The following is a 17333-nucleotide window of genomic DNA, read 5'->3' as shown; positions in this document are numbered from 1 at the left end:
GAGATTTGGAAAAGATTTTTTTTCCTTCTTTCTACTCATACAACTTCTTAAAATGCCATGATTTCATTAATTCTGTAATCAAGTGTCCTGAGGACAGGTAGCAGCTGTACATTGAACATGAAAATCCCATTGATCTGAAAAAAAAGTCTCCTCCCAGCAAAGCACCCCAACAGCAGCAAGGCAAAACCCCGGTATCCTTTTAACAAAATCATAAAAGAAGTTGGTTCTTCCTTACCTCCCAGCAAGGTGCTTTTAAAGGCAGGAGGGAATGATTTTGCTGGGAACCCTGCTATGAGTAGACCCTGACTGCTCATTTCTGCTAATTCCACATCTCAAATAAAAATGGGCAGATTTGTTCTTACTCTTTTTTTTAGGGCTAACAGCAAAACACTTAATTGATGGTATCACCCAAAGCAGTCCCTGCTGTAATTATCCTTAAGATTCTTTCTCTAGATATTGTGTTCATGTGTTATATTATTGTCCTGAATTGATTTTTTTTCCCAATTACCACCAGAATTATTGCTTTGTGAGTAACTTTTAAATGTTTGCATCATGGTTTTGACGCTAGGATGTGCCAGCAAACTTGTTTGCTGTTGTAGTTCAGAAAATTACTCCTGACATTTGCTCCTCCTCTCATGCAGAGCAGAAAGATCTGACAGTTCTGCAATCCCTGTCTCCAGGCCATACACAAACCCCACTGAAAAACACTCTACAGCACATCTACACTAAAGGTGTAGCAGCGTGGATGTTGTTAAGAACCAGACACGTGCTTCCTACTTGTTTCTGTGGGTTTTAGGACAGTTGAGGAAGAAACTTTCTTGATGTCTCTCTGGTCATGGTGTCCAGGGGGTCAAACTGAGAGCAAGTTCACGCTACTGAGTGGGTGAGATGTGTGAACATAGCAGGCAGGTGAGAGTTCAGCTTGAATTTGATGGTGCTGGTATGTCCCAAGCAGGTCATTTTACATGTCTGTGCCTACCTGTGCTTAAGAGGTCTCACCAGTTAACTATCCTGGTGTACTTTTAGGCAACTGGAGCTCAGTCCATCCTCTCTTGCTACCAGGAGGATTGTCACTGAGCTCCTGCTTTGCATTATGGAAAATTGATTGTGGAGCTGATGATAAGTGTGGCACTGTTATGACTCAGCAGAGTCTGAACTGGAGCAGGGCTGCTCCTAGAAACCCCCTGAACGTGCCTGTGAAGTGACTTGCAGAGCAATTACTTGCCTGCTCTGTAGGTTTGTAGGGTTTTAGTTTCAAATGCCATAATCAGTAGCACTCTGAGCATTTGACTTGTGAAAAGCTTTAAAATGGTGTTTTTCTGGCAGTTGAGAACTATTTGTATGTGTAGCTTTCTCCCTTGTTGCAGATGAGTGGTAGGGAGGATGGTGGGCCAGCTCTGCTGCACAATTTTGGCTGCAGGCTGGCAGTTCACTCATTTGTATGTTTTGATTTGTTTGCAAAAAAAAAAAGACCATTTCACATCTCAGACTTTCCTTTTTTTCATCCCTGTTTGCAGCTTAGACAAGCATTACAGAGTTGCTAGAAACTGGAACTCTTCCAGCTAAAAGTGGTGTGGAAGTCTCCTGTTCACCTGATGCTCTTGGGGGTAGTTTACAAGGGAAACTTGTATCTTCTTTCTTCTTCCTCCCCTTGCAGACAAGTTACTCTTTGCCTGACTTTTTCTTTTAAATCAAAGAGGACTGTTACCAATGGATAATGGCTTGTTTTCTGGGAGGCTGTAACCTATTTATTTTTTTGCTATGGAAAGGTGCTCAACTGCTCTGAAAACCAAACAGATTGGACAAATATCGTTATAGAAGTGTGTGTTTAGGTGCTTTTCTCTCGTGTTGTTGCAGTTGACGGACTCCCTGAAGCGCCTGAAGGACAGTTCCCTCTCTTCCGCGGGATCCTCGGTCACCCCAAACAGCAGCACGCCCTTTTCCCATGACACAGCCTATTCCAGCTGCCGCCAAGACACCCCAAACTCCTACAGCCAATTCACCCCCCAGTCCCAAGGAACGCCCCACACCCCGCGCCTGGGGACGCCGTTCTCCCAGGATTCCACCTACTCCAGCCGACAGACAACGCCTGTGTACCACTTTGGGCAGGACAGTGGGTACAAACCCAGGAGGCACGAGACGAAGTTTACGGATGCGTACAACCGTCGCCCGGGCCACCACTACATGCACAACTCTGCAGGGGTGTTCCGAGGCACAGAGCATCAGTTTAGTACGTTCAAATCCCATCAGCAGGAGCCAGTTCAGTTCTCTCACACTCCTCCCCTGAGCCACTCTAGTTCTTCGAGCTATAAATCTGCCTTCTCCCCCTATCAAGCACCAGCTGTTTTTCCCCAATCCGATGAGCAGCCGTTTCCCCAGACTTCCAGGGAGGCAGAGTACCGGAGACCTGCGCCGCCTCCCACCGAGATGGTCGTGGAAAGCAGCGCTGCCCCGAGCATCGATTTTGTCCCAGTGAAGGAGAAACCAGAGGAGCCTCCGCCCTTGCCCGACTCAAACTCTGTACCTGAACCAAGCACAGCATCCTTCTCTCAGACTCCAGAGAGGAGCGAGACTCCTGGCACCCCCACCATGGAGACTGAGATGCAGCATAACAGTTTAGACTCAAGGATTGAGATGCTCTTAAAAGAGCAGAGAACAAAATTACCCTTTCTTAACGAGCATGACTCAGATAATGAGATCCGAATGGAAGGTAGCCCTATTTCCTCCTCTTCTTCCCAGCTCTCCCCCATCCCAACATACGGTTCGAACTCTCAGCCTGGTTTCAGGGGTCAGACGCCTTCCTCACGCCCTTCCAGCACAGGCTTGGAGGACATCAGCCCCACACCCTTACCTGACTCTGATGATGATGAGCCTATCCCTGGGACAGCTTCTCTGAGTCAGAATTCCCGGGGGACATCGGAGGCCAGCATGACTCCTATTGATCAGCTGAGCAGGACCTCCAAAATTGAGACCTCGGAGGCTAAAGAAATGGTGCCTGGTGACCAGACTCCAACATCAGAAAAAATGGATGAGGTAAGTGAGCTGGAACTGAGTTATGAAGCTCTGCATCTATCCCCAGAGCTGGACAGAGTGGGGAATTGCACTTGTCTTTGTGTCGTCAGAGCGTGGGGTTTCTAGTGGCTTTTTCTTTTACTCAAGCCAGCTGGAAATGAGTTAGATGTGACACAAAGTAATGGTCTTAATCAATTTGCAGTCTCCAGCTTTCCTTATTTATAATACCAGCCTGCTGCAATTTATAGCTTCAGGAGAGCTCAAGGACTGCACAAGCCACCAAAGTTTGGCCAGTGCTCAGGCTGTGTGAACATCCTGAGTGTTGACAGACACTTAAGCCACTAGAGGAGTTAATGGAGCACTTTCTGCCATTGCTGTGGTCCCTGAGCAGGGGTGTGTATGCAGGCACACACTTGCTTAACGGGGCTTTCATGTTGCACTGAAGTATTGAGTGTATAGGGTGTTTGAAAGCTCTCCAGCTATTCCTGCCATCTGGTTCCAACGAGAGACAGTTGCTGGGTTTTAATACTCACTTTGCTAGGGAGAGAGGGAGTATTTGAAAGGGGGAGGCAGTTGACTTGTGGGGGATGTGCTCCACTGAGTCTTCCAATAATAGAGCAGAGCTTGTTGCCTCTGCTGGGGCATTTGTGGCTGAAGGGGGAGGCAGAGCTGAACGGTGTGGAGTGGTGCCAGCAGACAGGAATTATGTTGCATGGTGTGTCTGTTTGGGAAGTCTGTTGCAACAAATGTGAGTATCACTGCAGTGGATGTGTTGGTCCTGTTGTGCTGTGTCAAGGAACAGTCAAAATACAGATCTTTGCAAATGCCAGACCTTTCTCCTCAATGTTTATAATGGTCATGCAAGCAGATAAAACTGCTGTCCCTGGTGTGCAAGAATGCTGCAGTCAGGAGGGCTGGTCTTGTGTAAATGTCCCAAGTATGGTAGATCAATTTAATTTACTTATGAAAGTTTATTGGGGTTAAGCTGGCAGAATGGGTTTCCCTCCAGTGGTTTGCAGTTGTGAGGTTTTCACCAGAGAAGTGGCTGCATTTCAGGAGAGGAGGAGCTGCTCCCTTAGCCATGGGCTTTGCAGGATGCTTCACTGGAGGGAGAGATCTGCAGCAGTAACACAGTGTCAGTCTGGGTGCTAAATAGTGAAAACAATGTGACTGTGCTGGATATTTTGTTTTTTTCTGCATGCCTTTCCAAACCTGCTTGTCTTTGCAGTTGCCAATTTAGCCTCTGAAACAGTTCAGCTGCTTGAGTTCTCATTCATCATCCAGGCTGGCCCACGCTCCCCTCTTGGGAGGCAAGTCCCTGGCTGGTGGGGCCTGATGATGTGTTAATTAGGAATGGAGTTTTGATTCCTTAAGCTCCAGTCTGGCAGGCTTAAGAGGGGACGCTGTTAGACTAAAAACCAGTGAGGAAGACATCCCTCATCTCCTTGCCTTTCTGGGTTTGTATCTGCTGTCCTTGCACTCATGCAAGTGGGTTGGAGCCAATTCTGAGTGTGTTTAGGAAGATGGGTAGGTGCCAGCATGGTGTGTGGGGTCAGGCACTTCTGTAGCTGACACTGGGTTTGGGGGGCTGGCTGGGATGTGATATTGTAGGTTGTGATATGGGGCAGCAGTGTGCTGATGTTGAAGCCCATGTTAAATCTTTATTTTCCCTTAATGAGATGCTGGTGTCAGAAGTTCACGTTGATGGGTCTGATACAAAATTATGTAAGTGCCTCAATCCTCTGCAGAAGTCAGAAGGGTGGTAGCAGGGTTTCCATGCAGGTCATTGCTGCTTTATTTGTCTCCTTCCCCCAAAAAAGTTGATGGTTGTTGTTGGAGCTGTTTATTCAAACTTCCTCTTGGTTACAAATCACACTGAGCTATTCTGACATGTTTGAAAAGTTGCCTGCGCCTTTCATTGCTCCTTGTGATGCAGAAAAAACGATCTCCATGTGTTTTTGCTTCCTTTCCCCACCCTTCTCCCCACACAGTTTTTTTGCTTTAGAAAAAGGCTCTTCTGGCTTCCCTCTCTTTTGCTGAAGGAGCAGAGCTGAACAGTGACTTAACGTAGGCTGAAATTTGAGCTGCAGCTTTCCAACTGAGTTAGAGAGGGGCATTGAGTCTGTATAAGGCTGGAAAGCTGAACCTCCAGCTTCAGCCTGTTGTGATACCACTATTCTACTCCAGTCTTTCAGAGAGTCCTCCAGCAAAACAGAGGGAAGGCAGACACAAATATTTCTTGTGACTGTGTGGCTTGGGGAGCAGAGCAGGGGTGATATCTTAGTGTAGGGAGGCTCATTAAGTGTCATAAGGAAGCAATAAAGGGCAGAGAGTTTGAACTTATTTACTTAATATTTGCCCCCTCAAGGGTCAGAGCAGCCTCAGCCAGCTCTCTTTGGGTGGGTGCTCTGGCTGGGAAAATCACAGGATTCATGAGGATGCCAGCAAAGTCACAAGGAAGTTTTTCCTAAGGTGATCAATGCTTTTGAAGGACCTCCTACTGTCCCCTCATCAAAACAAGCACAATTTTTTTGTCAATGATTGCTGATACAATAACATCTGTTCTGTAGGTGAAGTGCTGTCAAATCATCAGGCAAATTACCCCCCCAGACTTGCCACAAGTAAAGGAGGTGCAGCCAAGCCCAGCAAATGCTCTGATTTATCATGCAAGACCCTGGAGTTTGGTTTCAAGATCTGGTATGATACTCCTAAGCCAGAGTTTGGCAGGGATTTTGGGTGTGGGAGAGGAAGGGCTCTGCATCTGCCTGCAACACCTAACCCAGCTAATCTCAGAGCAGTGATTAAGGTCTTCAGAGAAAGTCCAGCTAAGCTTAGCCAAGGGACCAGGCTGAGAGGTGGAACAGTGGGATTTGGGCAGTAATGAGGTAAGGGAAGGAGGAGAATCCTTTCCAAAAAGAACAACCTGCCAGACAGGAAGGCAGGGCAGAGTGGGCTTTTTCAAGGAACTAGAAGATGGCAAAGAAAAAAAGCTGAGCTGCATTGTTATATGAGGGAAATTTTTGAGGGAGCAATGTACAAACTTTCTTTCCTATGTGCTTGAGAAGATAAAAAGGAAAGAATTGTAATAATTTCTTTTCACAGGATTGTTGCTGTTTCGGAAGTGCAAAGGTTAAGTACGTACAGTTTGACGTTTTGACATCCCATCTGAGCCAGGTCTTGTTTTGGCTGGGTTGTGGCAGGAAGAGGCCCTGCCTTTGTGCTGGGGAGGGTGACAGGATTGCAGCAAGTCACTTTGTTGTGTATTGATGACGCTTTTCATGTTTCAGCTTATGAATGTATCAGTTTGTGTGCATAGCCAGTGTGTAATAGGAAGACTGTAGGGTTGATAATGGTATTTTTCCAGATTTATAAGTACAAAAGCACTTTTTAATTGAGGGATCAGCAGGATCCTGTCCTCCTGGTAGTTTAGCTAAGCACTGAGTTACTGAGGTGGGAGGGACGCCTTAAAAATGCCAAAGATCATCATAAAAATAAAGATCCTTAAGCATGAATGAGGTGAGAGCAATTCTCCTGCTGTTTGCTGGGAATTTTAGTAAATGGGTTGGGGAGTGAACTGGAAGTTACACAGTGCTCAACAGCCCTGGAGACCCTGAAAGCCACTGCTGTCAGCAGCTGTCTCACCCGGCTGTTGGGAGTGTTTTGAGTGCTGTGCTGGGTGCTGAGGTGCCTCTTGCAGGACAGCATCAGCATCCCTGGGACAAGCTGTGGATGCAGTGGGTCCTCCCACAGCTGCCCAGGGAGAATTTCCCAGCTGTGCTTACAGACAAGGTGGGTCAGGCTCAGCCCTACAACAAGCTCTGCTGAAGTCCCCGAGGTTACATCTGGGCTGAATTTGCCTTTTGTATTGAAGCATCTTTGGGTTCTTGTGTGGTCATGGCCAGAACTGGAAGAAATTTTTGTTGAAGTGTCATATTGTCCCTCTGGAGCCTTAGCAGGATGTGATGACATTCCCCTCAAGACACTGCCTCGTGTCTTGTGTGGCTCCATGCTGCTGCATCCCCATCCAGACTGGGCATTGTTTCAGTAGCTGGTAAATGATTGCCCATTCCTGCAGAGCCAAATTCAGCCTTTAGCTGTTCACACTGTGGTGAGGCAAAGCAGAGCCCAGGTGCTGTCCAGGCAGTGAGAGGAGCTGCTGAGGGTTTTGGTGCTAGCAATACCTGCAGTGGTTGCCCCAGGGGCAGTTGATGCCCCTTGGAGCTGAGCTGGGCAGGAGCAAGTCCATCTGTGCCTGCAGGAGGATGTTCTCTTCCTGTACCCTGCTCCCACCCATGGATTGTGTGGGGTGGAGGCAGCCCCTGGGATGAATTACATGGAGCCTCCTAAAGGCTCCCAATCTTGCTCTACTGAGAGATGTTTTTTGTCTGAAGAGCTCAGAAGTGATTTATTCAAGGTAAATGCACATTAAGGTAGAGAAGGTAGATCCTTAAGAGCCAGGAGATTTGATACCTTCGTTTCCACAGTAACTGTGCAAGAGCCCTTGTGCCCATTGGTAGCTGTTAGTATATATAATATATATGGGTGCACCTGGGATCCAGTTTACAGCTGGAGTGGGATTTATCATTTCTGGAGGGAGATGGGGAGAGTAGATGGGGGAAAGGGTTTCTCTGAATGTAGCCTTTTAATTGAATAAGGGAGAAAAGACTGAGAGCTGTGATTTATACCCAGTCTCATAAACACTTTTTCAAATTTTCCTGCCTCCTGAGCTCTTGCAAATGTGATCATGCCTGACAGAACCGGTTCCTAATGGAAACTCAAAAATAGGTATCATGTTATGACCATGAATTTCCAGAAATGCAGCCAGCCAATGCCCAGGCAGCAGAGATTTGGATGACTGCTGTGGTTTTACATGTGAATTACACCAGCCATGCTAAACCTGTGAAATTAAAATGAGAGTGAACTGCTTAAGCTGTGAGTTCAGTTCTGCCCTCCCTGACCCACAAACAGCAGCAGTGAGAAGCCACAGGGACTTCAGGGGGGATCTTGTGGAGTTTAAGCTTGTTCAGAAGAGAAAGGCAGCACACAAATCCCTCAAAAGGTGATTTAAACGTGACACTACAGCGGTCCCTTTGAGAGCTCAGTGATCTGTTCAGCCACTGAGTCCTGAGGAGGGAGCAGGCTGGGGCAGGACTGCAGCTCTGCATCCTCCTGGAGGTGGTGAGGGCTGAGGGTCAGTTCCTAAGTAACCTGACCAAGGCAAGGATGTCCAGGCTCCCACAGCAGTGGAAGTGCAGGTTGTTGTTTTACCCTTTTTTTTCAGAACTGATGCTGGAAGACCACAGGCAGGGATTGCTTTCTTGTGCACTGATTCATTTACCACATGACAGCCTGCTGCTCCTACAAAAATTTATATGAAGCAGAGGAGTCTGTTCATTTTTGCTAAGTTGTATTTCTCTTTTGACTTTTTGTATTTGGCTCTGATGTGATTCTTGGAGTGCTTGCAGAGTGGTTAGCAGAGCAGAGAGCTTGACCAGACAAATGTTCAGTAGAGGAAGGAGCAAGAGGTAACAAGCCCAGTGTCAGTTTTTACCATCACTTTTTCAGAGCAGTATTGCATAGGATCCACCTGGCATTCCTGATGATACACCCCTCATGTATGTGTGCTTGTGGGGGGAAGGAAACCTGAATGGAAAAATATTTGACTGTTTGTGGTTTGGTTTTTTTGGATACCAAACAACTCCAGTAGAGTGAGGGAACATGTCTCTGGTTGATAACAGAGCTGGAAATGGTGAAATGCTCTGGAGTGTAACTGAAAAATAGAAAGCAAGCTGTGGTTGGGAGGCTGAGTGGTTCTTTTGCTCTCACACCACGCCAAGGCTTTGAGGCTTTTTCATTTTGCATACCTGATAGAATTGATATTGCCATTCCTTTTTATAAATCACTGTTGCTGACAATACTCTCATCACTAGCTCAGTTTGTTCTGTTTCCCCACCAGTGACTTTCTGTAAATTTTCAGTTCCTGGCAGACTGGCTGTGTATACTTGAACTGCTTGTTAATAGGTAGAGGATTGCTTATTTTGTGTTTGTGTAATCTGTAGATGCCCCTGCACTGCAAAGGTAGATCCAAATTACAGTATTTAACCATAGCACATAACTTATGGTGGAATAATACCTTCAAATCTGAGCTCTGCAGACCATCCACAGTCAGAGAGCCATTGGCCATCTTCCTTTTGCTGCTTGCAGAGCTCTTCCTATTCTTTACAACACTCAGGATTTAGCAGTGACAATATTGAATGTTCATAAATGCAGGCTGTGAAGCCTCACACTGAAGTGACACATTTTCCTCACAGTTTCTCCAACCCATTATCATTCCAGTTGCGTTTCGCATCTGATGGCTGTGAAAAGTGACCAAGGGAATGCAGACAAGTTACTGGATGGCGGCGTGTGTTGCAACATGCAGTGACACTGAGAAAACGTGCCAGTGTGTTAGGTAATCAGTAGAAATATTGAGAAAATAATTGCTGTTAACATATTGTGCTGGCAGCCGCCAGAACAGCACTAATTTCTGGGTCTGGTTGTGAAGATGCCGGAGCAGCCGCTGTGTTCTATATGTGTCTGTGTCTGACACAGAGCACTGAGCAGACGAGCTCTTATTCAAATTTCTGCTGGCTGGTGCCTTTCCTGGAGTCCTCTAAATAGATACAGTTCATCAGTAGAATGTTTTTTCCATACTGCATCAATTTTGAGGCCCATGACTTTGCCACCCCCCACTTCTGTTAATTTTAATTTTCAGTTTGGGGTGCTTGTTTGTACCCAGTGAAGACGGAGCAGAACTCAGAATGAAACTTATGAGATCGTTAACTCTGTGCATCACATACCTGCCCACGAGGGCTCCTTTGACCCAGACATGTTACTGCTGTCTCAGGATTTATTATAAAAGTGCAGTGCTTGCTTTTGGAAATGCCCATTCATCATGACAAAAAGATTTTGTGCTCCTAAAAACAAAATATTAAAAAAAACAAAGAAGAAAGAAAATGGTAAAGGAAAAAAAAAAAAAAGTTAAAAATGTTTTTTATTTGTGTAGTGCTAAAATAAGGTCAGCATCTGCTTTTACACATTTCCAGTAGTGCAGTCAGGCCTCATGAAGTGGAAATAGCAAGGGAGCAGATTGAGGTTTCTCATTTCTCTCTGGGCTGGAATAGGTGGAATAGGTTTGCTTCTCTGGCTGCTGCAAGGGTATTTCTTCAGGAGCAGTTTGAGTAGAGGAAGTTGTTGGTGGCTTGGGCTGCAGCAGTGACTGAGCACAGAGGCACCGCCTGCGCCAGAACCGAAACCGCCCGGACACGGAGCTGGCAGCAGAGCCCCTGCTTGGCAGCTTCCCTGCAAAGGGGTCAGGCAGCTGGAGCTCACCTGGCAGCTTTCCCTCAACTTTGGCTCTTTTTGGTGGGTTTGGAGCTGCTGGCTGCTCAAAAGGGCTGTGTTTGGACTGTGTATTTCTGTGGAGTTGATAGCAGTGGGCTAAGTGCAATTACCACACACCTTTGACCAGCTCACCTGCATTTTGCCCAGTCTCTCTCAGTATCAGGCAGTAAGTCAGGGAGATAGGAAAAAGGCTCTGAGAATGGTGAGGAGGGGAAGAGGAGGAGAAACAAAGATGGTCTTGCCAAGGTCGAGTCCTTCCTGTCTCACCTCCTTGCCTGTACCTTCCAGCATTCAAGTTGGGATGTCCTCAGGCTCACTGCTGCTCAGATTCCCTGTGCCACTGAGTGCAATGGCACAGAGCCTTAGGAAGAAGAGGGCTGAGCATGGTGCAGGGTGGGTGACATCAAGGACAGATGGGGTTTTGTTTTTCCTGGGCCTTTTTGCTGTCCTGATCAAGGAATCTGATGTCTGCTGCTTTTGTGGGTGATGTGAGGTGGGAATTGCTCTCTGACATCCAGATTTTTTCCACAAGAACTGTGCTTGGCAGTGAGCAGACATAGTTTTATGTTATGTCCAGGCAGCCTGTCCTCCTCCTGTGGTGCAGGATCAACATGTGTTGCACACACCAGGGAGACATTCCCTGTGGAGCCTGGGGAGGAATTGCTGAAGCAGGCGGCTTTTTTCCAGATTTCCCTTTTCCCAAAGGAGCTTGTTATTTCTGGTGCCTTGTGTATCCCAGGCAGAACAAAATATACTTATTTGAGGTGATAGCAGTGTTGTTTGGTGGAAGCAGGAGCTGGTGAGATGTTGGCACGTGGCTCTGGGGATTGTTTCCAGTCCTTGTTGCTAAGCAGTTGCCAAATGTGGCATTTTGGTCGGCAGATGTGGCTGAGAGTTTCCAGTGCAGATAATTGAAATATTGTCTTTGAAGGATGCAGATAAATGTGAGCAACTGTTATCATGGTGCTACAAGCATTTTGCTATTGTCAGGAAAAATGAATACTTGGAAAATATGAAAATCCTTCATACTGCATGAAATTATTCAAATTGCAGTAATACATAAAGGGCAATCTACCAGTGGAATGTATGCCATGGAGACGTGTGTGAAGGGGTTAATTTTGACAAGGGAATCTCAACAAATTTATTTGCTTGTTAATATAGTGTCAGGTGGGACGTATCTCCCAAACTACCTCAGGAAAGTGGTAGCAGCAGATGGGTTTGCAAAGCTGCTGAGGTTTGTTCCAGGTCAGTGAGAGGCAGGCAGGTGGTGAGGGTTTGGTGGCAAGGGGCAGCCCAGCAGAGCCCTGATGGAGGGCGGTGTCCTGATGTTGGGGTTGCTGTTAAATTCCCTGGGAGCTGGCATTGTGCTGGGGGCACCCAGCCTGGCTGCCAGGCACCAGCAGTCAGCTGTGAACCCTGCTGGGTGGGATGTTCAGGTTTCAGCTTGAGGAAGTCTTGCTGCATGACTTTGTCTTGGGTTGTTGCTGGGCCACACGTGCTGCAGTCAGAGAAGGGTCAGTTTTTGCAGTATTTTTACTATTTTAACTGAGCTCTGGTATCAAGAGCATTGCATGGTGCAGTTGTGTTAGTGAGGCACAACTTTAGGATCGTGTCCAGTGAGATGTATTGATGGTGGTTGGTGATATAATCACCACTGTGGAGCTCTGGTGCTTCAAAAGGTGCTGAGGCCAAATGGTGCTAAGTAATAAATGATGAGCTGCAAACCACCACAGCAGCTGTTCCTGCAGAACTGCTTAAAAAATAAAAAAATGCCCATGCCTTCCAGCTGGCCACTGGATCAGTGAACAGGGCATGGAATGCATGAGCACATTGCCTGGTTTTGTGCCTTTCTCACAACTATTTCACAAAACACTTTAAATAAGTAATCTGGCTTTTTAAGGCTTCATATATAGCTTCAAACTAATGAACCAGTTTAATAGGAATGCTGCTTTAAAGACAGCAATAAAGAGCTGTGTGATGGAAAGGGGTTTAGCTGTGTCTGCTCGAGAATGGGCTGTGGTGATGCTGTGCTGCTGAGAGCTTCTGCAGGGCTTCACTCACCACGAGCATTTTAGCAAAGCTCTTTAAAGCAGGTAGTAAAGAAGTGACTAAAGAAAGTGTCACCAACATGAGGAGGCCTAGGAGAGCCTGAGAGCTGGAGTGGTGGGTCTGAGGAGCAGAACATGGATCACCTGGTGCTGGCTGCTGCTGAAGGGCTCTGCCATGGACAAGCTGCCCTTCACTTGGGCAGTCACCTGTGGAAGAGCTCGATTACAGCTCTGCTGCAAGAGAGAGCAGGAGAGACTTCAGACTGACTCATGAGTAAGCAAGGAAAGGCACATCTTTACCTTTCCTTGGCTGTCTGTTGTTGGGGGTTATTTCCTTTGGTCTGCAGTGGGTGCCTTGCAGCAGCCTCTCAGCAGCTCCCCTGGGTCCCTCCTGACCAGCAGATTAGCAATGCTCAGCTCAGTAGCTGCTGCTGGACCTGTCTTCCACAAACATTTAATCCATTATTCAACCCATCTGCACTCCTGAGCCTGTGCAGTATCCTGTGACAGTGCAGTGCACAGCTGAGTTTTGTTCTAAGTGAAAAGTGTTTTCATGGGTTTGTTTAAACCTCCTGCCTGCTAATTAGGGGACAGGTGGGGGAATCAGCACACTTTACCTCTCCTCTCTTTTTTGCATATTTTATGCCTGCACAAATGGCAGTGGGAATGCAGCCCAGCTGGGGGTATTTCCACTCTGGTGCTTTAGAACACTTGTGGTTTTACAATTCATTTTGCATACAGTGGGCATAGTTTGATAGTAAAAGTTTAGTGCCTCTTCTTGAAGGCCACAAGAAATGTTATGTCCTGCACAGGGATTATTTTTGTTAAGGGATCAGTCGGCAGTTGGCAGCCACTAGGATTATGTTTTTATCACCCAAAGGCAGTGGTTGGGGGAAAAAGTTGCATTTCCCTCATTGTGCAGGTTTTAAAAAAGGACAGCTTGGAGGTATTTCTTGCTCTTTGTCTTAGAAAAAGATTTTTATTATTTTAATTAATATGTTACATTCCTCAATTGATGAGCCTGATTCTGTCCTCTCTAACTGTATGCACTTAGCTAAATCTGAGTACAGCAAGAGAAGAAAAATCTAAGCAGGAAATAAAGCATGAAAAATTCAAGCTGCCTACAGAGAGAAGAGAAATGTTACAAAAGGGGAACAGTTTCTTGCTGGCCTCATCCTTACTTTTAAGGAAGAGCATCTACTCAGCTGCTGGAAATAGGCTCCTCAAAGTGAAGCATCTCCTGTGGTCCAGCTGGGTTTTAATGCATCTACTGCTTTGCTGGGAAGAATTTGTTGGGTTTGTGTTGTAATGCTCAGAAAATGAGGAGCTGCTAAGTTCATTAGGGTGCCACTCATGGCTTGTGGTCACTGCTGTGAAGGACTCACAGCCAGGGAGGCTCAGGGTCTCCTGAGCCTCCCATTCCCTGGGGCCACTCCAGGCTGTGTCCCAGCAGACCCAGAGCATTTGTGCCACCTCCAGTGGGTATTTGTCCAAAGTGAGTAAATGCTTTTTGTCACTCAAGATCTTGCAGGCTGGCTGAACCTTCTTCTCTGCAGCAGTTTTTCTGGGCATTCAGAAATGCAGCAGATGTCCTATTTTCCTGTCTGGGGTGATAGTGGTGGCTGTCTTCAGAACAGAAAGCCACAGGTTTCCTTGTTTGAAACCATACCGTGCAGCCACCATGACTGCAGTTAGGAAGATAACAAGGTCCTAAAGACCTTATTAACAGTGTTCCCTCTTTCATGCATATTTCTTTTCAAAGCTGGTGCTGGGCCAGAACAGAGCTGCTGGAAGGAGAGTGGTGTGGAGGGCAGGTGGGAGTGAGCAGGAGAGCCCTAAAGGGTGAGACTGATGAATAATCTAACAAAAATTCTTTTCTTTTGCCCATTCTTCTTCAAGACCCAAAATTCCTTCATTTCTGCCCTCCCTTCTGAGGAGACTCAGTGTTGCACAGGTCATGTTAGGGACATGCAGGTCTTGCAAATGAAACCACTGTTGGTTCTAACACTGAAATGCAGAGAACACTGAACAGGACACTGACAATGCTGCCATAACTGTGTTAGCCATGGGATTGCAGATACTCAGGGGTACAGTAGTACTGTGTAAAAGGGGAAGAGTCTCAAACTGGCCTAGTTGTGCTGATTAGAACTGTTTAAATACAGCATGTGTACAACCTATTCTTCAACATGCTGCTATCAGCTGGGGAGCTAGACTGTTTTCCATGCCTATCTCCTTTCTTATCACCTTCTTGGTAGCAAGATCTGAATTCATGGCTCCATTTGACCTAAGGTTTAAGTATGAGGGTGAGGTCAGGGGCTGGCATGTGAGCTCCTGCCTGGCACTGAACTGTGGGGAATCTGTGTACTCTGCACGTGCAGTTATTGCAGGGTGGTGGTTTTTTGTTAGGGTTTTTTTTTTTTTTTTTTTGCTTATAGGTAGACTCTGATCTAACGTTGCCAGTTCCCTTTATCTTGGCAAAGTACCTTCTTTAGAAATGTGGGTGCATTTCTGCACACCGATGTGGAGAGCAAGACAGTGTTACAGAATCATTTGGGAATTGAGTTCTCTGTGTACAGTGTGATTTCTTCTGAATTCCTTGCTTTTCTTTGCATCTTTAGAGAAGGGGATGCTGCCTCGAGCTCTGCATCTTTTGTGAGTGGACAGACCTTAGAATGAAATAATAGCTGAGGTGCCAGAAAATGACAGAGGAGCCCATTGCATGTGTACCAGTGCCTTTCTGTTTTCAGAGACTGTTCAGTTCCTGTGTAGGATTTGGCTGGTTAGTTCCCAGAACTCTGCATCACTGAACCTGATGTCTGAAAAGGGCTTTACCTGGGTAAACCCAGTCAGGCTGTATGAAAGTCTTTGGGAAGAGCAGAGAATATTCCCTGACTAATTTATCTGTAGGGGGTATTTTCTTGCCACTCTACCATCCTTTTATGCATGACTTAGCTTCCCAGCCGACTAAAGCCTTTGAAGTTAGATTGCAAATAGCTCTTCAGCTATCCCTTCCCCCCATCTAAAATAGGGAAACCAGAATAACCATTGCTGTGGAAAGAGGCTGCGTCGTTACATGGCTTCCCAATGTTAACACCCATCTCTTTTCCTCCTTCCTTTTCCCTCCCCCCCATAAAGAAACCCTTTTTCCCCCCCTTAATAAGATCTACTTAAGACTTGAGAGAAAAGGCCATGGTTCCAAGAGATGGTAAATCCAATTTTAGGGTGTTTCATATGTGATGACAAACGCTGTGGCCCCATGACGCTGGCCCTGAATTGGCACACATCGCCCTGCCAGTTCCGATTTGTGCACATAATGCAGGAGGCCAGCCTTGCATGGGGGCACTCACAGGCTGCCCAGGCCTCCCTGGGCTGGGCTGGGGGCCAGGGATTCCCCATCTCACACTCCACTGTGTTTTGTGACCTGCCCAGTTGGGTGTTGGTGTCGGTCTCCGCTCAGATCTCTGCGGTCTGGGTGTCTGGAAGTTTCCAGTGTCAGTGTTGCTGAATGTGGACTCCAAGGATGTTATGTTGGCCTCTCCCTGCAGACACCAAAGAGTCTCTGGTGCATGGGAAGCCCAGAGGTAATGTCTGGCTGCTCCAAATATCCCCTCCTCAATGGTCTTGCTGACAGGAGCACTGTAACCACATCATATGCCATGAGGTTTGCAGTTCGGAGCCTCCTCCTCTTGGGACAGAGGAAGACCTGAATTAAGCCATCCTCTTTGTGGATGGCATACTAACAAACAGAGCAACCCCCTCAACCCAGCTCTCTTTGCTAGTTCACCTCTTCAAGATTTCTTCTGAGGCAGATCAGGTAGTTGTTTTCCCACTGGCTTAATTCCTGGCTCTGAGGATTTCTGTCCTAGGAAGCTCTTGCAGTGGGCTCTTGAAATCCATATTGAAAACTGGATTATGGTGCTGTCTTGCCAAGAGAATGGATTTTTGGAAGTACTGAATGATGACTGAGTGTTCTCCCCTTGGGATCACATTCCTCAAGTTGCCTTTTTTCTGGATCAGTACAGATCTGTTGATCTCAGACTTTACCTGTACCACACAGGCTTCCCATCTCTTTCTTCTTGCTTCACCAGAATTGTCTGTCCTTCCCTGCACCACTTGCTGAATGAAAGGAGTTCTTAGCCTTGTGAAAGTGCCTACCAGCTGCCTAGGTGGGTGTTTCTTACTCCAGGATCTATTTTGACTTTTGAAAGGAAGAATCCATGCATCCTTTCCTACAGCCACTGGAGATCCTATGTGCAGTCAAGTCCAGTACTCCTGTTTAATCACTGCATTAATTTTCTCCTATTTTTTCTGGGGATTTGTGTGGGCCATTTCATGCCCTGTGTAACATCAAGGGCTTTGCTTTGGGAAATACTGATTTAAGCTACTGCTTAGTTCCTTTCCGTGGAGATGTTGATGTTATTCCACTGTCCTGCAGGGAGACAGGATCATCCCCTCTGGAGTCTGAAACAGGGCCTTGAAGTGTCAAGCCCCATTTCAGCTGCTCAGTGCATGTGAAGGCCTGCAGGAAGTGTGGTGTGGATTTGCATGAGGCTGGATTGCTCTTTGGCATTGCTGTCCATCCTACAGGAGTCATTTTAGCTTGTTTTGTCATCTTGATTCACTAGATTTTCTGATGATGGCATGGACTGTTGGGCAGCTGTCCAGCTTTCCTGCTGTCCTTAAAACAAGTCAATTTACTTCTGTTCCTGGTGTCAGGAAATACTGGAAGTGAGTGAGGAGACCTTTTCCCTTTGCAAGCATTAGCCCCTTGTGTCTTCTCTCAAAAGCCCTTCCTGCCCTACACTGACAGCCCAGTTGAGCTGTCATCCTCATCCTTCCCTGCATCCTTCCAAATCCCTACTTGTGGCATCTCCCCATGTGCAGGATGGT

At 46.7% G+C, this 17333-nt stretch overlaps 1 protein-coding gene across 2 annotated transcripts in view; it reads left to right on the top strand.

The window, feature by feature from the left end:
* Positions 1 to 17333, top strand: part of SETD1B (SET domain containing 1B, histone lysine methyltransferase) — a 44284-nt gene that overhangs the window by 6349 nt on the left and 20602 nt on the right. For both annotated transcript variants that reach the window (XR_007778895.1, XM_030230900.2), the window contains exon 6: positions 1858 to 3033. Coding sequence is in view for 1 of the 2 variants with exons in the window: in XM_030230900.2 (XP_030086760.2) it covers positions 1858 to 3033 (1176 nt within the window). In the remaining variant the exon portion in view is untranslated. The remainder of the gene's footprint in view (positions 1 to 1857; positions 3034 to 17333) is intronic.

The sequence above is a fragment of the Serinus canaria genome, chromosome 15 (genome assembly GCF_022539315.1).
Source record: "Serinus canaria isolate serCan28SL12 chromosome 15, serCan2020, whole genome shotgun sequence".
Taxonomy (NCBI): Eukaryota; Metazoa; Chordata; class Aves; order Passeriformes; family Fringillidae; genus Serinus; species Serinus canaria.
Note: the sequence above shows the minus strand (reverse complement) of the source record. Positions and strands in the feature narration are given on the sequence as shown.